At 43.1% G+C, this 22,870-nt stretch overlaps 1 protein-coding gene across 4 annotated transcripts in view; it reads right to left on the bottom strand.

Annotated features, from left to right (window-relative positions):
• Positions 1-3,029: 3,029 nt before the first annotated feature.
• Positions 3,030-22,870, bottom strand: part of MRS2 (MRS2, magnesium transporter) — a 35,283-nt gene continuing 15,442 nt past the window's right edge. For 2 of the 4 annotated variants that reach the window (XM_025216427.1, XM_025216430.1), the window contains exons 2-11: positions 20,693-20,766; positions 19,242-19,278; positions 19,024-19,136; positions 17,084-17,257; positions 16,201-16,331; positions 15,456-15,572; positions 13,097-13,249; positions 11,761-11,878; positions 9,799-9,912; positions 3,030-4,685 (exon numbers count right to left, since the gene is read on the bottom strand). In XM_025216427.1, the coding sequence (XP_025072212.1) occupies positions 4,575-4,685; positions 9,799-9,912; positions 11,761-11,878; positions 13,097-13,249; positions 15,456-15,572; positions 16,201-16,331; positions 17,084-17,257; positions 19,024-19,136; positions 19,242-19,278; positions 20,693-20,766 (1,142 nt within the window). In that variant the 3' untranslated portion in view covers positions 3,030-4,574. Of the gene's footprint in view, positions 5,923-9,798; positions 9,913-11,760; positions 11,879-13,096; positions 13,250-15,455; positions 15,573-16,200; positions 16,332-17,083; positions 17,258-19,023; positions 19,137-19,241; positions 19,279-20,692; positions 20,767-22,870 lie in introns of all 4 variants that reach the window. The other 2 variants (XM_025216428.1, XM_025216429.1) reach the window with 2 other exon arrangements.

Raw genomic sequence — 22,870 nt, 5'->3', positions numbered from 1 at the left:
TCCCTACACTACACTAACTGGATGCTTCAAGTTCAAAATGGGACATGCAGGAAAGGACAACATCTGCATCACAGAGCAAGTCAGGATGGTGTTTGTTTCATTTTAAACTGATGGGGAAATGCCAAGTGTCCTGACTCATCTATACTTTTCAAACCAATTCAGATTATGTCCACAAATGTTAAATTATCCAGCTGTAGTCAAAATAATAGGAAAGGAATTGAAACCATTGGACCAGACAAGAGTAGCTCCTTCTTGTAATGAGAAAGGATAGTACGTTATTTACCCAACAGGTAATAAAGTAGTCAGCATGCCTTTAATGCTATTTTGATACATGTGATCCAGGATTTTAAAATATGAGAAACTAGTTATGCTATAAATGAATCCCTAGTAGATGGACAAGGGAAACTACACAGAGCTAGCTGTGTGAGGGTGCTGGAGAATAGATAGGCACAGCCCATTCAAAAGAAGTCTTTGCCCTTGAGTCTTTGCAGAGGCACATATTAAGGAGAGAGACTGTCAGGACAAACAGTGCATGTCTGGAGAAGTTATAGAAATACTTTACTTCGAAGCTCAGATTTGGGCTCCAGTGGGAATTATTCCTTATGGTTTTATGTTGGACTCAATGCCTGTGGTAAGTTTAAAAATCACTTTTTATGGGTTGTATTATGTCTTCAGTTAATGAGCACTGTAGCTTTTATGGGACGGGTTAAACACTGAATGTATATCAATACATAATTAAATGGTATAAGCAATGATGCGTGACCTCATTATTTGTGGGTTTATTCTACAAGGTATGTGTGTACAGAAAGGAAGTTAAAGAGGTGGCTAGGGAGCTATATTTGTTTGGGTTTTTCTTTTTGGTGGTACAAGTCAATATTCAAAACATTAGGTATAATTCGTTGTGGAAGAATACATGCAATTAAAAATCTCATTCAGTAGGAGTTTTTAGGAAGCACTTTGAAAAAGTGGTTGAAAATTTTGGGATTTAAAAGTTTTAGGCTTATGCATCACTGCCTTGGTTCCAGGCAGAATCCTTTCAATTTGCCTATAAAAGGAGAGAAAAGTTTAGGAACCAAGAACCTGGAGTGCACGGCCGGGGGGGGGGGAACAGAGAAGAAGCTAAAAGTCAGTGGTGCAAGGGACATAGATATTCAAAACAGAATACTATATCCATGAATAGTTTTTGGAATTTGTTTTGCTAAAAAAAGTACTTAACATCCACAATTGCTTTGCAGCCAAAGAAACCTTGAAAATGCTTTGACTGTTTTACTAGAACTTGGGAGACAGGCAGGTTTAATTGTTCCTTTTTTCCATTTTTTTGAAGCTCAGAGAAGGGTTTTAAGCCACTTTCATTGCCACAGGATTACACTATCACTCATGATGCCAAACATATTGTGATCTTCAACCAAAAACAAACAGGCTGGTTTTGTGTTACCACCAAAGTTAGATAAGGGTATCTCCTTTCCTCTTTATTGCTTGTTTTCACTGACTTTTGACAGGAGACAGATTTCTTCTATGGAAATCAGGATTCTGGTGGAGTACCTGGAGATCTGAACTTTACTGATGGCATCTATCTCCTAAATACACTGATAAATGAAATATAGCAAAAGACTAATAGCCTAGTTTTAACTGCTATGCAAACATCTTATAATCAACAAGTCAGAAACCAAGGTTGGGAGACCTGGCATGACCCCAGATGATTTCACCATTCTAGAAAAGAACAACTTTGAGTTCTCTTCATTAGGTGGCTCCTTCCATAACTCTGGTGACTTAGTTGTAATGAGTGGGTAAGGCAAGTGCTGTTTTTCCAAAGTTCACCCCAATATGGAAATTAAGACCTTCAGCATCAGCTACCCCAAATAGCCATGTCTTAAGCATACTCTGGATGTGCAAGTGGTCTACCTAAGGGAAGTCAAATCATTTTCAGCATGCATGTCTGCTTTGGACATTCAAAGTGAAGCCATCAGACAACAGTGTTGAGATCTTGGAATGGGCAGTTTCTAACAGCTGTGCCATTAGGACAGGTGAGCAGGTAGACTTGCCTTGCCTATGTTCTAAGAATGCTAGATTACTGGATTCCCAGACAACCCCCTATTTGGCAGCTCCCAGGCAAAAGGAAGAAGGTTCAATCCAAAAGGATCTTTTGCAGAACATTAAGCAGCAACCTTACACATTTAAAGGAATCATCCAGGAAAAGACTTATTGGTTACAATTTTATCAGAATTGAAAAGCTTCACAGCAAGGCTCTTATTATTAAATCTGCAAAATTAAAGAGCCCAGTTTGCCAAACAAAAGGGTAAAACAGGTATTCATTTTATTTGCAGGTCTGAGGCAGAACAAAAGGAGCATGTCTTCTTTAAATTAAAATTGTTAAGTATTACATAAACCATATTGATCTGTTGATTTGATCTGTGGCTGCTCAGTGGCAGTTTGACCCAAACCCTGCAGGTCACCTTCATCTCAATTTTTTCATGGTTAATTTCAGATTGTTTTGTTACACATGACAACACATGGCAGTTTGAATTGTACAAGTGTTAAAACTTTCAGTGGTTTTTAAGAGTTGGGTTACTCCTGCAATAAGACTCTTGTTTTGAAAGGCTGCATATGTTAAAATTCTTTTATTGTGCTTTAAATCAATTAAAGTACAAGCAAAAGGAGTCAAACACTCCTAGAGACCTATTTCTGTAGGAAAGATAATTGCTGGCAAGCAGCACTTCAAGTCTTCCTAGCTGCCATACCAGTGTATTTTAACTCTGATAAAAATACCTGTGTCCATACCCCTTCATTTGATGGCTTCTCTGGGTAGGCCAGCAAAGGGCCGTCAATCTTGAATCACAGGTGTTCACTGAATGTGGTCACTTTCTGTAAAAGCTGGACAGAGACCAAACCATCTCCTATCAATCATGGAACAGCCACCAGACTGGTAATGACCATTTTAAAACTCATCTTATAAAAGTATTTATAAATCCCATCAGTTAGATACTCACTTAATCCCTTTTACATCTATACTTAGTTTACAGAAAGAAATGCAGCAAGAACTGTGTTTTATTTTCCTATAAGAAAGTTAAATCAGTTATCTGATAATCATTGGCAACCACAAGTGATTTTTACTTGAATTAAGGCAAAAGCCTACATAATTACACCAGATTCAATAGTGTCAAGTTTCTACAGGCTACTCACCTGAGTAATGAGTCCTTTTAGCTGCTAGAATGATCAACCTTTCAGTCTGTCACATGTGCAGCTGTTTGTATGTTTAAGGACCTAGCTTACTGCTCTTTGCACAGATGTAACAGTTCCTTCCTCTAGAAGGGCTTTATGCTCATTTTTCACAGTGGACCAAACCAGCAGAGAATCAGAGTCAAAGTTCATACAGAAAAACTGCATCTCACTTAAAATTATGCAAGACTTGAAGCAAATAAGGGGGCTGGTGTGGTATTTAACTCTTCCTTTCTCCTCTCCCAGAATCAAACCAGGCCTTTCAACAGCCTTCATCCCTCAGCTATGTAATGCAACCTAGTTGTTTCTTTGTATTATCCTCAGATGTGACCCAATTCAAATCCACACACAGCTCCTGAACTCAATTACCATAAATAGTGATGAAACCAGCTGCAAGATTGCTGCCATCTGGCTTGTGGTTCCTTGTAATCATCCTGACTTCTTTAAGAGGGAAGAAAACAAGTCAGGCCAAGGCAATGAAAAAGAAAAATCAACAGCTTGTTTCATTTTTTTTTTTTTTTTTTTAACTAGATCTGGATCAGGCCCTAAGGTAAGTCCTTACTAATAATATAAATATAAGGAACTATCCTATTGCAGCTGTCTGAATACATCCATCATTTAGCACTGACTGTGATGCCTGAATTTTCATCTGCTTACCAGTTTACCAGTGTGTGCTATTCTAGGGCTTTAAAAAAAGACTAAGCACAGTGAGGCCTGGTTAGTTTCTGAATGGATGATTATCTATACAAAATTTGTTATTTCTTATTGAAAATTAGCTAAGTCATGTTGTCTTCTGGCTGCTGCCGAGTTAGTGGTAGTGCTTTACAAGAGATGTGGATACGACTCCTGCTTCTGTCATCTGCAAAGAGAATGGCTAAGACTTCTTTTAAAGAGCCTAGTGTTAGGTGCTTAACTCCTTTACTCAGCATCTGAATTGTCAGCCTAATACCCAAAAGACTTCTTTCTGAGGACAACTATAGGCTCTTTATATTAAAAAAACACCTTGCCTCTCTATCTGTAGCACTACCTTAGCTGGACCCGAACAGTTATTAAATGGAGGCCTCAAGATGAAAAGCAGATGCTGAAAGCCTGCATGATACAGCAGATTTATGTAATATCCTAGTGTAACACACAGGGATAAAATTAAAAGGTACTATGGGAATCTCTCTGCATTTACTGACTCTTGTGCAATTAAAACCTCCACACATTTTTGTTCTGGAATAGCCTTTGATATGCCAGACTAATTCATCTAGTGTTTAAAAATCCTTAAGTTTTTACTAAAGGGAGAACAAATGCAATAAAGTTTCTGAAGTTTACAATGTAACACCACTGACAACTGGAGATGAAATATTAAGTTTCTACTGGTTTGCCAATGTGTTCTTGCTTGACCCAAAGGCTTCTGTTTTAAGGATGCGCTTCACTTCAGTCCTCCCTGCTGCTGGTTGAGTTTTTTTCAGGAAGGTATGTACCTAGGCAAGATGCACAATAGGCACAGATTATTAAAATAAAGACTATACAAACTCATACCGGTTGTCTTAAGAGCATAGTCCCAGTGAACAGGGACTGCCAATAGGGGAGCAGTTTGCAGGCAATTCACAAGCCAGTTCATGGGCAGGCATACACAGAAGCTTCTGACAGAGACTTTAGGTAAGGGGGGATACTATGGGGGTGGTGACAGGGAGTGCAGCCAGGGCCCCTGCCCTGCTGCTGCCTCCAGCCCAGAGGCCTCCACCCAGACAGGTCCCTTAGATAGGTCGGCAGTGCTTTGGCCCCGTCTGTGGGGGCTGCCTAGCAGGACCTCTGACGCCTGGGGGCTGGGCATTCCCTTGCCTGTCCCACATGTGCCCAGATTGAGGCCCTGGAGGGGCAGTTGAGGGAACTCCAGGCAGAGGTAAGCAGGCTGTGGAGGATCAGGGCTGCAGAGGATAAGATTGATGGGTACTTTCATTCTCTGCAGGACCAGACACCTGGTGCAGAGACATCACGGGAGAGTCCCAGGGCAACTGAATGGAGGATGGTCACCTCCAAAGCTAGACGGCGTACGGCTGTGACCGCTTCCCCAGTGCAACTGGGGAACAGATATGAAGTCCTGGCAGCGCTGGAGGATGATGCAGCAGAGGAAGCTGAAGGGGAAGAACCATCTGCAACAAACACCAGGCAGGCTGAGCGACAACTGAGAAGCCGGAGGAAGAGACACCAGGTTATTGTGGTGGGTGACTGCCTCCTGAGGCACGGAGGGACCTATCTGTTGACCAGATCCCATGACATGGGAGGTTTGCTGCCTACCCAGAGCCAGGATCCGGGATATCACAATGAGGATTCCGACCTCATCCGGCCCTCTGATTACTGTCCCATGGTCCTCGTCCATGTGGGCACGAATGATGCAGCCAGGAGTAGTCTGGACCGTGTCGTAAGTGACTGCAGGGCTTTGGGGGCCAGGCTTAGAAAGTCAGGGGAACAGGTGGTCTTCTAGTCCATCCTTCCAGTCACCGGTTGCTGTTAGTATCAGGATGCCTGCATCAGGGAAGTCAACCTGCAGCTCCGGAGTTGGTGCCATCATGTGGGTTTTGGCTTCTACAACCATGGTCTGCACTTCCATGAGAGAGGCATCCTGGGACAAGATGGTCTTCATGTCTCTTCTAAAAGTAAGAGTCTGTTCTCTTACAGGTTGGCTGATCTCCTCTGAAGGGCTTTAAACTAGGTTCACTGGGGGATGGGGAAGCAGAGGATAAGGAGAACCTAGAATCAGTGAGCCACGAGCAATGTACTAGACTGGTCTAGGTGAGCACTAAGGGGCCCGATAGACATCAGGACAGGGGGTTACAGGGGCACCCATTGAGGGGCTTAAATGTCTCTATACTAATGCTAGAAGCATGAGGAACAAGCAGGAGGAACTTGCAGTCCTGTTTGCAAGCAACAACTTCAACTTGGTTGGACTACCTGAAACCTGGTGGGACCCTACTCACAATTGGGCAGTAGGCATTGAGGGTTACAGGTTGTACAGACAGGATAGAGTGGGGGGGGAAAAAAGGGGGGGGGGGTTGCTCTCTATGTTAAGGAACAATATACATCCTCTGTAATCAAGATGGGAACAGAAGGAGGGCCAAACAGAGGTACTGTGGGTCAGGATACAAGAGGGTCGGTGGGGGGTGGTCTACTATAGACCGCTACACAAGGGGGATGAGCTAGACCTGGAATTCTCCAGGCAGCTCTCAGAGGCTGTACAGTCTAGGGACATGTCTGGGTAGTTTAGGTCACCCATGACAACCGTCTGCTGGAAGGAGCAGTCAGCCAAATCTAACTGCTCACGTAGGTTCTTAACCTGCATACAGGACCTCCATCTAACGCAAGAGGTATACGATCCCATTACAGGGAACGCCTTGCTGGACTTGGTGTTGGCTACAGGGGATGACCTGATGGGGAATCTGCAGGTACAAGGTAACCTAGGGGACAGTGACCATTGCTTGACTGAATTCACTATCTGGCAAAGGGTGGGTAAACTAACCAGCAGGGCTGAAGTGCTAGACTTTAAAAAGGCTCACTTCAATGCTCAGCAGATTAGTTAGTGAGGTGTTAAAGCTCAAGAGCATTGGCGAAATGGGGGTCCAGGAAGGGTGGCCGTTCCTCAAGAGAGCGATCCTACAGGTGCAGGAGACAATCCCTTTGTGCATAAAAGGGGGCAAAGGGGCAAGAAGCCCTTTTGGCTGAACAGGGAAGTCCAGGAAAGCCTGAGGTCAAAGAAAGAGGGATACAGGCTGTGGAAACAGGGGGGTAGCTACCAAGGAGGAGTATACCTCCCTGGCTTGCACTTGCAGGGAATCAGTTAGGAAGGCCAAAGCAGGATTAGAATTTAGGCTGGCAACAAAAATTAAGGACAACAAAGTCCTTCTTCAGGTATATAGGAAACAAAAGGAAGGCGCAGGATAGCATAGTACCCCTACAGGACAAACTAAGGCAATTGGTGACAGGGGGGGGGGGCAAAGCTGAGCTGTTCAATGAGTTCTTTGCATCTGTATTCCTAGACACAGACCAAGACAAATCTCCCAAAAGGATCATAGATACACACAGGAGGGACACCAGCACATCAACTGTTAGTGCAGACGTAGTGAAGGGGCACTTGGAGGGGCTGGATGTGTTCAAATCAGTGAGCCTGGATGAACTTAATCCAAGGGTGCTGAAGGAATTGGCCAGTGTCATAGCAGAGCTGCTGGCATGGCTGTTCAAGCATTTATGGTGTCTGGTCAGGTCCCAGTGGACTGAACACACAGGAGGGACACCAGCACATCAACTGTTAGTGCAGACGTAGTGAAGGGGCACTTGGAGGGGCTGGATGTGTTCAAATCAGTGAGCCTGGATGAACTTAATCCAAGGGTGCTGAAGGAATTGGCCAGTGTCATAGCAGAGCTGCTGGCATGGCTGTTCAAGCATTTATGGTGTCTGGTCAGGTCCCAGTGGACTGAAAAAGGGCCAATGTGGTGCCTATTTTCAAGAAGGGGAGGAGGGAGGAACCAGGAAACTATAGGCCAGTTAGTCTCATCTCTATCCTTGGGAAAACTCTGGAATAAATCATTAAAGATCACATTTGTGGGAGCCCAGCAGGGGAAATAATGCTGAAAGGAAATCAGCATGGGTTCACTGCAGGTAGATCCTGCCTGACTAACCTTGTTTCTTTTTATGACCAGGTCACAAAATGCTGAGACGCAGGAGTCGAGGTAGATGTCATCCACCTAGACTTTAAGAAGGCCTTCGATACAGTATCGCATTCTGTTCCAGTAAATAAACTGACAGGCTGTGATGTAGATGATTACACTGTCAGGTGGGTGGTAAATTGGCTTAGGGGTTGCACCTAGAGTGGTGGTGGATGGATTTATATCAACCTAGAAAGATGTGGGCAATGGAGTCCCGCAAGCCTCGGTCCTTGGACTGGTGTTATTCAATGTCTTCATCAGCGACCTGGATGAGGGCGTAGAGAGCACCCTGTCCAAGTTTGCAGATGGTACCAAATTATGGGGAAAGTTAACACACCAGAGGGTAGGGAATGGATCCAGGTGGATCTGGACAGGTTGGAAAAATTGGCAGAATGAAACAGGATGCAGTTCAATGAAGGCAAGTGCAAAGTGCTACACCTGGGCAAAAAGAACCACCGACACACTTACAAGCTGGGGGATGACCTTCTCAGGAGCACAAGAGCGGAAAGGGATCTTGGATGCATAGTTAACGACTCATTCATCTTGGAGTCAATGTGACAAAGTGATCAACAAGGCTAATTGCACTTTATCATGCATTAGCAGATGCATGATGAACAGGTCTAGGGAGGTGACGCTTCCCCTCTATGCGGCACTGGTCAGACCACAGTTGGAGTACTGCGTCCAGTTTTGGGTGCCGCACTTCAAGAGGGATGCGGAGAATCTTGAGAGAGTTCAGAGGAGGGTCACTCATACGGGTAGAGGCCTGCAGGCAAGGCCCTATGAGTAGAGGCTGAGGGACCTAGATCTTTTCAGCCTTTGCAAGAGAAGGCTGAGAGGTGATCTTGTGGCTTCCTATAAGATTCATCAGGGAAGGGCAGCAGGGAATAGGAGATGCTCTATTTACTAGGGCACCCCCTGAAGTAACTAGGAACAATGGCCATAAATTGACAGAGCAGATTTAGGTTGGACATTAGAATGAATTTCTTCACAGTAAGGGTTGCCAGAATCTGGAATGGGCTTCCAAGGAAGGTGGTGGTCTCCCTTACCTTGGGGGTCTGCAAGAGGAGACTGGACAAGCACCTAGCTTGGGATCATCTGATCCCAGCGCTCTTTTCTGCCCAGGGCAGGGGGTTGGACTTGATGACCTACTGAGGTCCCTTCTGACCCTAACATCTATGAATCTATATTCTCTAAAGTATCAAGAGAATCTGGCATCAAGCTCTTCACAATCGATTATGAAGTGTAGGTACAGAGGAATTACAAGTGTCCTAACTGGGGGGGTGAGGGGAGGAGGATGGAAGGTCAAGATATCCTCCAAGCACTGCTCCCCAACATAAGCATGACCTTTTTTGTAGTTAACCTCTATCCTTGTCTTCTCTCTCCTAGCTTGGACTTTGTTTAGAATACTCTCCACCAGAAATACCCTCCACAAGAAATCTCCTTTCTGCTCAGGGTAGGGCTGGGGCACAGAGGAAAGGAAAGCAGCATTCTAGGGTGCTACCTTGGGCTGAGTTGAATGGTACAGAAGTGAAAAAAAGGATGCTAGAATGGTGGTACCGTCTTGCAGCCATGTGATCAGCTGCAATGGAAAGGGAGAAGACATTTTCGCAACTTTTAGGGAGTCTCTTGGCCTGTGCTGTGGTGTGAAGTACCGTGTTTGCACTGTGACAGTCTATCTTGGGTCCATCCAAGGTTCCCCCTTTTGCTCCCCCCACTCCCATTGGGCTCGTCCTATGCCTGCTGAGGAAGGGCTACCTACGAAGCTGGGGACCAAGGGTTAGAACAAATACTTCCACAAACTGTCTCTCTCCTCTCTTCTTGTTTAATCAACTGGTACATGTGGTACCACCTGTCCAGCCAGAAATAAGCAGAAACCTTAGCCAGCAATACATACCTGTGGAGGTACTGAAGGTTCAAGATGCCGTCCAAGGAACGAAAGCAAACGCCGCCACATAAGGCCACTTCCCAAAAACATAATCCCTGTCACCAGCCAAAATGCTCTGAGGTCCTAGCAATGGAAGAAGAGTGTTAAGTCAAGCAGGTCTCTTAGGGTGTGTGATCATCAAGATTCCCTGCCTCTGATTTCATTCCACATCAGGCTGACTGTTGGAGGATGCATGAGGCACTTGCTGAAGTCTACCAACAGCAGGCACTTAATGTGGTTGAGTAGTTGCCACACAAAGGAATCTATGCCTCATCAGCATAACACTGTTTCAAAGACTACGTACACCGTCAAGTTGGCACATATAGCATTTCTTATGGATATGGAAGAATAAAAGCAAAGCATTTAGAAATGTATAGCCTCCCCCACCATTTCCCATATTTCTCCACTAGAGGGAAGGAAGGAAAAATTAAGAACTGTATTCCATTTTAGTGTAGTGCGTACAAATGCGGATGATTCTACTATCTGGGTATAACAATATTACTTGCAACACAGCTATGGCTACAAGCCAGTGACTGATTTTTATATTCTTGTATACAGTACAAAAGACATTCTCACCAGGCTTTTTACAAGGATGAACAGTCATTCAAGAATATTAACATAGCCTACAGTCAACCACTGGGTAAGTACAGTTCTCTCTATTTTTCCCCATCCCAGGGAATTGCTCTTCCTGGTAAATAGGGGTGTACAGAAAGATTTTTTTGGCAATACCGATGGCCAATTATTAGCCAGCTATATTGGCCAATACCAATCGGATTGCTGATATGCTGCCCGGCAGACTTGGAAAGCTGTGTCCAGCTGGTAAGTCGGGGGGTGGGGAGGAGGGAAGGAGTGTGAGCTAGGGGAGATCGAGGGGCCCCCACGGTGAGGGAAGGAGTGGGGCTGGGACGCGTGCTACTTAGCCAGGGTAGGGAGGGGCAGGGTGCGGGGACAAAGCCAAGGGCCCCTTGTCCGGAGGGGTGAGGGGGCACTCTTGCTGCTGCACGCACCTCCGGGGGAGGCATGGCGGGCATGCGTACGCAGGGCAAGGGTGGGTCAGGGGCTGCATTAGCCTCTTCCCAGCAGGGGGTGGGGTGGGGGGGGGGCAGTGCTGGGAGGGGGGCTATGGCCACCTCAAAATTCTCCATAGGCCTCCCTCTCAGCGCCATCATTCGGGCCCAGCCTGTCCCCCTAGTTCCCGGCCAGGTAGAGGCTAGTGCAGCGGGCAGCCCATCCTTGCCCCACATACAAATCTGGGGGGCACATGTTCCCTATGCCTCCCCTGAGGGTATGCACAGCAATGGGAATGCCCCCTCTGCTCCCCCAGATGAGCCACCCACAGCTCCATCCCACATCTTGCCCAGCTGGGCAGTGCCTGCCCCTGCCCCACTCTGGGGGCCTTGATCTACCCCCTCTATGCCTCTTTCCTTCTCATTCCCAACGCCCCTTCCGCCCTACAGACTTACCAGCCAGTCACTGGTCTCCAGGCTGCTGGGCTGCATTCCTGGCTACGTGCATGCTGCAGCTGTACACATGCACGTGACATTTATCAGTGACATTACTGGCCACATCAGCCAAAAAAGGCTGATTGCTGATAATGTCAATTTTCCTTTAATCAGTGCTAATGCACTACGGACCGATATATCAGTGCACCTCTACTGGTAACCCAGAAGAATGCGCATACAGCAGATGGGTTATTTTATGACAGACTTAGTTTCAGACTGATTTGCAGTGAAAGAAGAAAATTACTGCTCTGAAACTAAAAACAGTGGGCCTGATTTTTCTGGTCACTTAGAGCAATTTAAGTCTGGATTTCTGCTACTGAAGAGAATGGAGTTTAAATCTAAAAGCTCGTGGAGATGATAAGCAGAACCCATATTTTTCAAAACATTTATCAAAGCATTTGTCATTTATCAAAGCAGCATTGGTTCTCACCTCTTCAAGTGTGGACTCCAAGTTCATACCAAATGCTACTCCTATCAGTCCAAAAAGAGAGAGGGAGAAAGTCCCCATGGTCAGCTGTAAGTTCAGTCTCATCATAACATTACGGTGGCTGGAGAGGGAAGGAATATTTATGAAAGGAATGCAAACATCTCCTTGCTATCCGATGCTCAAGTTTTATATAGTCTGCACTAAACTGCAACAATTGGCAAGAGCGAAATGCTGCTGGAATCAGGCAACACAAAAACAAGAGCTGTTGAAACAGATGATTATTCCAAAGATGTTCTGAAACTGCTGCATCAGAATCTCTAGGGTGTCACACTACTTAGCCATCAACAGGCTTGTGGGTCTCGCAGTTTATATGTGCAGAGTAATAGTACAAGCTTATGGAAACTTGCATTCTGCCCCTAACAGAATTGTGTCTTTTTTTTCTTAAATTGTCTTTTTTCTTAACAGTAATTTTTTTTTATCTTGCAAGCATACTTAAAGAGAGAGGGTCAGAAAATGCTGCAGACTTTAAAGTTCAGTTTGTTAGGGTCTATTCCACATACTTCTCTTGAGGAAAGGCTTTTTTGCTGGCCTCCTGATAGAAGCATTCAATAGATGCCGCAGAGCACTCTCCGGTGTATTATGCACTGCTTCTGAGCATTCAGATGTAGATATTTGCACTTGTAAGCTTAAGACTTTAAGGAAAACAAACTATGCAGAAGGCTTAATGTACAATAAGAGAAATTTCAGCCCTCTATTTATGAGGGATTTCAGACCATTAGTTAAATTCACTTCACACTGTTACTGCATCATCATATTTAGAACTGATGCCACTTCTGATAAAAGTTGAATCCAAGACAAATTAATGCAATGGTTTTTGAAGGCAGGCACCAACACTTATACCTCACTTACATTTCAGAACAAAATCAAATGTTTTAGTTTTGTTTCCTTATATAACAACCCTTCATAAAACAGCAGCTCTACTTTCTCTATGAACACGCAAGCATTTTCTTCACTACATCCTAGAATCATGTGGAGTGAATTTCCCAGTCCCTGGCTCCCCATTTTTATTGAAGCTTGGCTAAAAACCAAACATGTTTTGCATATTCTAATAAAACGGTTCTGTTGCTTTTTATGGCCCAGAACATACACCAGGAAAGCAGAATGTGGCTTCCACTGTTTGTGCTTTTCAAGGATGTAAGAACTCAAAAGAAAAAAAAAAAAAAAGAGTCCAATAATCAATTTTCTCTTGAACTAATTTCCAAAAAAGGTCAGGCAACATTAACTTCAGCAAAACTTCTGACCATCTAGTAAATGGTACATGTCATAAAGAATAGCTAACCTGTCCAGGTTGATAAAGATAATACTTTCTGAATCATCGATCAATACTCTGAGTTCACGAGCTTCATTAGCAAGATCTTCAGTTTGTCTGTAATAATTCTCCAACAACAGTTCCATTTCTTCTGCGTGATCAATTCCAGATGTACTCTCCTTACTGTAAGCAACAATTTTTATTTTCCTGTTAGGTATCAGCAACACTTGTCTACAATGTGCCTCTCAAGAGGAGACTCATAACAAAATAATGAGGGAAAACCCCCCCCTTTAATAGTCACATCTGACACCAATGCCCACTAACCCATCAGGTGTGCTGGAAATTTCCACTGTTACTAACAGTATAGATAAAAATGGTACATGTTCTTCCAGTATTTAATCAATTGACAAGCAGAGACAATAGATTACTTTGATCAATAAAATGAACTGCCATAATATAAATGTGTGCAGGTGATGTACAAATCGTTTCCCAGCATTAAATGATGACACTTTTAATTTTAAAAGGAGAATTTTAAATGTTTTTGGTGCCCTCAAGTGGTGGAAGTTGGCAACGGTGCTGAAACTCTCCTTCCCCCTAGCAATTACGCAAGGAGATCTGTTGACTTAAGTGCTAGACTGGAAAAATATTTATTGTCTTCAGTTATGCATCAACAGTGAACATGATGAAGCACTCTGTGAATAGAGGAACCTATGGCCATTACCCAAGACTTAGTATGTGAAACTGTTTTGGCTGTTTCCTGATCTGAAGTCTGAGCAATCATAGTCTCTCCAAATGAATCAGTTTCTACTTGGCAAGGGGCACAAGAGCTGGAGCACTTGGTCACTCTCTCTAGGACAGAGTTGATTGAGGTAAATTTCTGGAGTTATTTTGGATTTTAATTTCACAAGGCAGAGATCAAAAATAGCTAAAGCATACAACACAGGGGAGAAGCCTGGAAGAACTTTCACTTTTTTCCCCAATGGTACAACTTTAACAGCACTGTTTGCCAGAGGAGATTGGCTTCTCCTCTGCAGAGTCTTTAATGAATGCTACTTGTGCTTGCCTTCTCAGGGGACAATTTAAAAGAATCCCTGTAAATCTGATTTTTTCCAGCAACTGTTACAACCATGCTGAAGTAAGTATTGGGATAAGAGGACACTCATTTCTCTCTTGGAGAGGATACTTTGAGGTAGACTATTTGCTTCAGAATCTTCCAGTTTTAGAGGCTTTGGCTGTACAGGCCTGAGAAAGCTTCAGTGCCCTAACACCAGCTGTACCAAGCACCCCAAGCTCAGTTCTCATTTGTGATTGCCTTTGCATTGACCCTTGTACAGATCTAGGAAGAGGGGGACTCGACAACAAGCCCCAAAGACTTAAAGGTAAAGTCCCTTGATGTTCTGCTGACACTCCTAATGAAGCTTCATGACATGTAGCTTCAAGCTGACAAGTAACTATGTCAGAGTCAACTTACTCTTCCTCACATATAACTGCTCCTTACTCCCCTAGGTACACTTCCCATATCTGTCATGTTTCACCTGTAATTCCTTATCACCCCACCTCTTGGACTTTTATAGTCTATTTATACTGTGGCAGCTCATTAGGGCAAGGAACTGGATGTCACTAAAGCACCTATTGCATCTGTAGCACTGTATAAACAACATCAAGTCAGTCTGTGTTCTCAGCTTCCCCTGAGACCCATCAGTCTGTCAATATACCCAGTATCCAAGTATAAAATCAGGCCAACATCTTGTCAAGGAGAGTCTCCACTTTTTGCTTTTTAGTTTAATGGCATTTTTGTTAAAGTGACCAGTGTCACTGCTGTGTGTGCTACTCTACTCAAAATGGCATCACAGGGTTATTTTAGCTATATACAGTTGTCTTGGGGTGCTATGTATTAGTGCTGTATAGTTTTGCATGAAAACAGTATTCAGTGTTACTATCATGAGATTCCAGTTCCATTTTATGAACTCTGCTAGTGGGCAAAGTTAGCAGCAAGGGAAGCATGGCAGTTTATTAATACTGGGATGTAAAACAGTTGATCTACACCAACATGACCTTTAAGCATGTATGAAAGCAACAGAAATCTTCCATTCTTCCTCTCCCTGAAATATATTCTAAAAGTTTTATCTTGAATTACAAATTGAAATAAATCTACTCTCTCTTTGCTTTCCTAGACCCTGCCCATAATTTTCTCATGTGGAGCTATAATGCTGGCCAGCTATTATAAATGGATGATGAAGCAGCGCCCTTAATGATCCCATCTTGATGTGAGTAGTTTTGTTCCAGTATGGCCATGCTGGGAGGATGTAAAGTATTAGGATTTACAAAGTGATTTTTTTTGAGGAGAAAATTCCTCATCTAAATGTCCCAATTCCCCTCCCAAACTTACAATACTTGTGGATCAGTCCATTTAGTTAGACAGAGCTCTTCTATTAATTCTTCTTCATCCAAGATTTTCAGCAGAGTTTCTTTGAAAACTCTGAGATCTGTTTCTAATTCTGACAGGCTGAGAGAGAACACAAAGAGGCAGACAAGCCATCACTCAGTCTCATTGGCACTGCTGTAGAGAAGTAATCATTTCACACTCATTTCCCAGAGATCTTGTCAGAATAGAATCACTGGGGGAGAGTTGCTTAGAAATTTAAATCATCTAGCCCTTACATTCAGCTGTGATACCAATACATCTGGGGAAAAGCTGCCCCATAATCACAAATCCTTAATTGCAAGAAGTTTCTGGACATGTCTCCAGGGACCATGTTTACTCAGAAAAATAAAGTAGGATTCAGGCAGGAAATCCACATTTCATACTGATATACATTATAGCCCAGTATGCTCACTTATTTGCAGCTTTCTTAAATTTTTGGAATCATTTATCTTATTTTTACATTACAATGAACATGCTAAATTGTTTAGCATTATTGTTTGATATAATACACAACCTAAGAAGGTAAGTTACATTTCTATCAACTCATAGTAGGCATATCTTTTTATTACCAAATACTTCATATACTTGCATTTATGGTAAAGATAAAAATGCACACCTCTACAGTAAAGCTTTCCACAGAGCTTTCCCCCCCGCCTCAAAGTTTCACCGTACATCATTTCTATTCTCTCTATGGCTTACTCTTATTTACCTCTTGCCATTTTGTAGTAGAACATGTAGTTTACTCCTATCCACAGACAAAAGCTTGGGGTCCACTAGAGCTTCCAGTGTCTCAAGGATCTGAGGCTGCAAAAGGTTAAGTCTCGCCTGCAGTTTGCTGATCTAGATAACAACATGATCCTTCATAAGAATTAAAACAATCCTTCTAGAATGGCCTGGGCAACTGACCCCTCTCACTGACCACATAATTCACTGTAACAGGTAACTGTATAATGGACTTTTCAGTAAGTAGAAGATGCCTGGAATACTGCTATTATTTTCAAGGAGAAACCAATATTAGAAGACAATGCTTTTGAAAAGTGTCGTTATATAAAACTGAAATCTGATGCTAGCTATACTGAAAAAAAGGCAAGGTGAGGCTCATCTATTTAAAATGTGCTGCACCTGACAAAAAATGCAGTTTTCATTAACAACAATATACTTTAAGACTGGAAGGAAACACTGTGAGCAGTTGGTCTGATCTTCTCTGCAAGGCAGGCTACAAACCATGGGCACAGCAAATTCTACAAGAAACTATAAAACGTCTTTAAGCTATAACGAATTTGAGAGACATTTAAAAGTTCTAAATAATGACAACTTTATCATGTCCTTGGAGAAGCTGCTCTAGTGGCTAACTGTCCTCCCTATTGAGCTATCTGAGGGGTGGAAACAAACAAAACGAACCCTCAGACAAACCTGAAGTACTGCTGAGAAGATTAAAGAGAAAAAGATTTAAAAAAACATCAAAAGAGTCACTCCTATGAAGCAACATTTTCAAAAGTAGCTTCACACACACACACACACACACACACACACACACACACACACACACACACACACACAATTTAAGTGTACAGTAACAGCAACCAGCTCACCCAATATTGCAGGATTACTTCAATGGCTCTAAATTCAAAGGGCAAGGAACACGTAACTAGCTGCCCTTCTCCAGCCAGTTGAGATGCTAATTCTTGGGACAGCCACTGTTCCATATTCATATTGCGATGATCTAGTATCAGAAGAAACTCTGGTGATACCACAGCCTTTAAAAACTGAAAGAGAAAGTGCATTTAGGAGGAAGTTTAAACTTTGTGAAGATTACTGTATTCACCCAAATCTAAAGACTATTTTGAATTCAAGACTATCTCCCAATAATTAAATTCTATATGGAAAATGTATGCCTTCTTATATAATAAAGGGCGTAGTCCGTCTGTCTGTCTGTCTGTAACATTGTTGAAGCGCTCTGGTTAGTAAAACAACCAATTAGAATGTGGACCACCACCATGACGGCAGGGCCGGGGGTCAGGAGAGGCCAGCACTGTTGGCTTCACCCCCCGCCCTGCGCCTCAGAGGTGGCAGAGTGCTATCCCTGCACTCCATTCTCACTGTCATGACGGCGCTCCACTGCCTCCGAGGAGCAGGGCTGGTGGGGGGTGGGAATGGGGCACTGGAGGCAACGGCTTCCAAGGGTGCTGATGGAGGGGACAGCAGGACAAGCTTCCTGCCCTTCCCCTGTTCCTGGGAGGCAGCGGCGGCACAGGGTGGTGTGTGGTGGCGCTCCTGTCTCCTACCTCACCATGGCATTCTTGACAAGTAATTTGGTAGTTTGTTATAATTTTCTGTATAGAGAATCTAATTACTGGAGGGCTGTCTTTAAGGTCACTCCCCCCTGACCTCCCCACCTTTGGAGCAAGCAGCAGTAGCAGTAGGAGGGTAAGTGGTAGAAAAGTCAAGTAGCCTAATCCCTGCCACATGTTCCTCCCTCTGCACCTGCCCCTCCTGCACTTACCTCCCAGCAGCTCTGGTCCCAAAACTGGGCCAGAGCTGCTACTACTCCTACATGTTCGAATGGCTGGCTTGAGCTACCATCTGCTCTGTACTCTGGACCAGAGTTGGAGTGTAAGTGATGAAGGGGGGGCTGGGGAGGGAGGCAGCGGTGGTAACTCTGATTCAGCCCTCAAACCCAAGTTGAAGCCAGAGTCAGAGCTGCAACAGCTGCCTGCCCCAAGCTTGTACTCCAATCCAAGATTAGGGACTTTTCCCCTGTTAAATGCATGGAGGGTAACATAGCTTGTCTTGGGTTTGATTAAGTGTTTTTTTTTCTTTTTAATTTTCTCTTTACTATATGGCTTTTCTATGAACTTAGATGTAGATACAACCACTTACTCCTCATGTTCTATCACAGACCATCTCATGATAACTGTCTTCCAATCCCCTGGGTTATTCCAATTTGCTGTTGCAGAAGAAGTGACTGCAGAAAAAGTGACTGGAGTGCTGCACTAGCAATGTTACGGTGAAGAGACATTCATGGTAAGCCCTAAAATTATCAAGAGTTTTCTTTCACTGTGAGCTCCACTGTTACAACTATACATGTAACCCTCAAAATGGATGGCACAGAGATAATATCAGAAATTGCCTTAGTATACTCAGAAAGGCTCCTAAAGTTACCACAGAAATATTCTCCACATTTTTAGCCGTGTTCAACCCACGCCTTTGGATAGTTCTGTCATAGTCATAAACAGAAGAGTCTGACCCTCCTGAGAGAGCAAGGCATTCTGTAAACTGGAAGGAGTTTATTACTGCAAGCTACTGGAGAGCCCAACATAAAGAAAAGCTATTCTGCTTTAGGATATTCAGCACCAAGGTGATCTCCAAGGAGAGGTGCATAATAATATATGCAAGATCACAACTAGCTGATATTAAGAGGGTCCTATGACTAGAACATAACAATATAGGTTAAAAAAAATAGTTTAAATTTGTTTTAAGTGATATTGACAGTTATAAAGATTAAGACCTACTCAAACTAGTATCATTTTACCTCCATTCTCATGATGATCTTGTTGTTCCTAGGTTCAATGCTCACTAGATGCTGAAATCTTAAATCTCGAGCTTGGAGACCCAGTTCCTGGTACAACTCTGTTTTTTTTCTTTCTACCAAGGAGATGTTTAAAAAAAAATAGGTGGGAAAATTATTGGTGCATTCTATATTGTATAAGAGAAACAACAGATAGCAAAAGAAAATTAAACTCTACCTACCAAAAGAGGTAGCATTTCCTTCCTTGTCAAACTTCATCTGAAGGTGGGGGGAAAAGAAATATTTTGTCTTCATAAAGCTGTTATAAACTCATAGGAAAATAGTTGTGTGAATTGCTTGCATTTGCCTAGAACAATGGTTTTCAACCTATGGGCTGTGGGTCTTTGGGGGTCCGAAGACTATGTCTAAGGGGTCCACGAAAGATTACTATGATCAATCAAAAATATATGAATACCCAGTCTTACAATTCAAAAGGGTCTGTGCACCTCCATTCAAAATTTCCAAAGTGGTCCATACCTCCGTTTGAAATTTTTAGGGGTCTGCAACTGAAAAAAGGTTGACAACCACTAGCCTAGAAGTCTAGTGGGGTATATTTTATCCCACCTCTGCAAACTGTCCTCCAGTCACATGGAACATCTTTTTAGCTTAGCTGTTTACTTCTCAGGAAAAAGAATGATTTTTACATAGAACAAGGTTTATTACAGTGGCCAAATAGAACCCTTTTACATTTGGCATTGCAAATGCTGTTGTTTTATCTTGTATTCTCTTAACTGGACAATTTGCAAAGAGAAGGGCAAGCACTGTGGAAAGATGTTTACAGTGACACATCAGGAATATAATAGATTGTTACATTAGCATGCTGCGTAGTTGATACCACTAACACCCTACTGATTCTGCATTTACATCCCAAAATAGCAAATATGACACTTGTAGTTGTCTGGAAAACTTAAAATTATGTCTATTGGAAAAACTGCAAAGATTGAATCAAATTTACAGTCTTGCCTTTAAGATGCACATCTGATTTAAGAGGGCTTTCTTTTTTTAAGCTAGTGCTTTTATATTAAATATCAGGTTTCATGTGGCTGAAAAAATCCAGCTCTATGGCTCTCACTAAGGGATTAGAGACTCCATATGAATCCATGTTTTCTACTGGTTTATCTGTTACAACTGCTTACATCTGTGGTTACACCACTTCTTGGTGTCAAACAGTTTGCAAACAGACAACCATCTGTTATCTGTGACGAATCATCATTAGATTAATTCTATCAACTGTATATATAAAAATGGTAATCCTTCTAGCACCCAGAATTGCAGACATGATAATTCACTGTTTTAATATTGAAAAAAAGGTTCCTTCAATGGGAAAAGCTTATTTTTTGCAAAAATTAAAGTGTTTAACTTTCTTTAGTATTAAACCATGTCTTAAAAAGCATCTTTATATGAGATGTGCTCTATCTAAATATCAAGATCATTCTCTCTTTATTGCAAATACATACATATAAATATCTTCCCTCAAGCTAGAAATGTTTTTAAATGTAGGAACAGACACATTGACACATCAGGGAGAACAGCCAGTTCTTTCTGATAAGAATTGTTCCTAAATTATTACAAAACATTACTGTAAGCTTAGACCAACTGGCCCCCTTTGTTTGAGACACAGGAATACACTTACCACGGTGAATATGGGTGATACACTAGCTAAGGTGGCTTGAGAAGCCTCTGTACTTGCATGGTGCCATAGTTCATCTGAAGAAAAATATTCAGCAGTTACAATTTTCTATTCCGTGCACGCAGCGTTTTGATAAAGGTAGAGATCTCTATCAAAAGATAGAGATTTCTTAGTAGAGATTATTTCCCTGCCTCTCTATAGTAAGTTGATAACTTATAGCCTAATTAAAGAGCCATCATCAAATTAAATGGGGTGGGGGGGAAGGGGGGAAGGAGAGTTAAAAAAGCAGTTACCACATTTCTTTTCAAGTGTAAGCTAATGGTTGTGGTTATAATATATATGCACATTTCCTTATTCTAAATGTCTCTTGTATTTCTCTTTCTATTCTAGGAATAGCAGAGACTCCCTATGCCTGAAGAAGGGTGACTGTGCCTGAATGCTTGCCAAGAACTTTTTTCCAACTACTCAGTTGGTCTAATAAAAGATATCACATCTACTCACAGAACCTTGCCGACCAGCACAGCTACAACCAAAAACCTCTTCCTATTTGAAGGATTTATTGCGTTATACAAACAACAGCAGAAACTAACCGTGTATACAAAGAGCAAAATAAAAATATTTTTTCCTCACAGTAATTATATATTTTACTTTAATGAATGAAAAAAGAATGGAAATTAAATTAAGGTAGAGTAACATGTAAGAACTTAAAGCAGTTGTGGCGAAGCTGTTTCAGTTCTACAACAAACTATATGTAAAGGAGTTTGCTCGCATGGAGCTCAACACAGGGACCAGGACTCTGTTTGTTGAGCAAATGAGTTATTTTCATGTTTGGGTGCTGAAACTTAGTGCTTTTCATCACTGGATCCTAAGCTATTTTACCAGGATTCATCTTTAACTGTGAAGTGACTTATTTAAGGTCACTCTGAAACAAGAAGACTGTGTAACACTCAGATGCTTAACTTTGTGGCTGGCTAAGAGCCATATAAGCTTAAGTTTGACTACTCACATTTTCAGAAATTAACCACCTTAGTAGACATTTGGGTCTTTAACAGGTTTTATACTGTCCCAAGTGTAGAGAGATGATGGGTAAGGGTCAGGTAGAATGTAAAAAGGACTAGCATGTCCATTTCATTTGTTAGCTGTCAAATATTTGAGTCAACTAATTCAGGACCCATTTTTCCAATTTAGAACAAAAGCCCCGTTTCAGTTACCGGGGACTACAGCCCCCAAATTTGGGCCTGTCCTGAAGATTCACAATGATTATTTTATGCTTTGACCCCTAAATAAATGTGGCTGCCTTTTCAAGGAGGATGCTGATCCTGCACCACGCTCCGCAGAGCCCTGGAAAGGATCTCCAGGTCCAGTGGGAGCCTGTGGCCTCCTGCCCGAGAATCACTGACCTAGACTCAGGATCATGGACTTAAAATGTTTCAGGCAGGCTTATCTGGTGGGCAAAGAAAGAGATGCACAAGTCCGCACACAGAAACTGTTCACCCCCCACCTTGTTCCTAGAGGAGGCTATTAAGGGGGCTCCAACACAGCTCTTGGGACTAAAGCAATAACAAGTGCTCCAAGGGGGAACATGGAGCAAAGTGCACTGGCCAGTGCCCACTGGCCCCTGAACATGCACACATGCCCCCCCCCCGTATACGCATGTGCACTCACACACATGCACGCACACCCACCTGTATGCACATGTACATGTGCGTGCACCCACTTGCACACATGCATGCATACACACCCACCTGTATGCACACATATGCACTCACACACACACACCCACAAGCAGGAACACATATATGCATGCATGCACCCACACATACATGCACACACATGCAGGAACACCTACTCACCTGTATGCACACACACTCACCTGTATATGTACGCATATGCATGCACCCACTTGCACACACAGATGCAGGAACACCCACCCACCCGTATGGACACACACACTCACCTGTATATGCATGCATATGAATGCACCCACTTACACACACACACATGCAGGGACACGCATACATGCGTGCACACCCACCCACCTGCACACGCACGCGCACCCACACACAGGCACGCGCACAACACACCCAGGGGAAGCGCCGGGGGCGGAGCAGGTGGCAGGACCACCCCTCCGGCACCACTTACTTGCCCAGCGCAGGCTCCGCGCGCGCGGCCGCCACCCGG

The sequence above is a fragment of the Alligator sinensis genome, unplaced genomic scaffold (genome assembly GCF_000455745.1).
Source record: "Alligator sinensis unplaced genomic scaffold, ASM45574v1 scaffold969_1, whole genome shotgun sequence".
NCBI classification, from domain to species: Eukaryota; Metazoa; Chordata; order Crocodylia; family Alligatoridae; genus Alligator; species Alligator sinensis.
The sequence above is the reverse complement of the archived record's forward strand: the minus strand, read 5'-3'. Positions and strand labels throughout refer to the sequence as shown.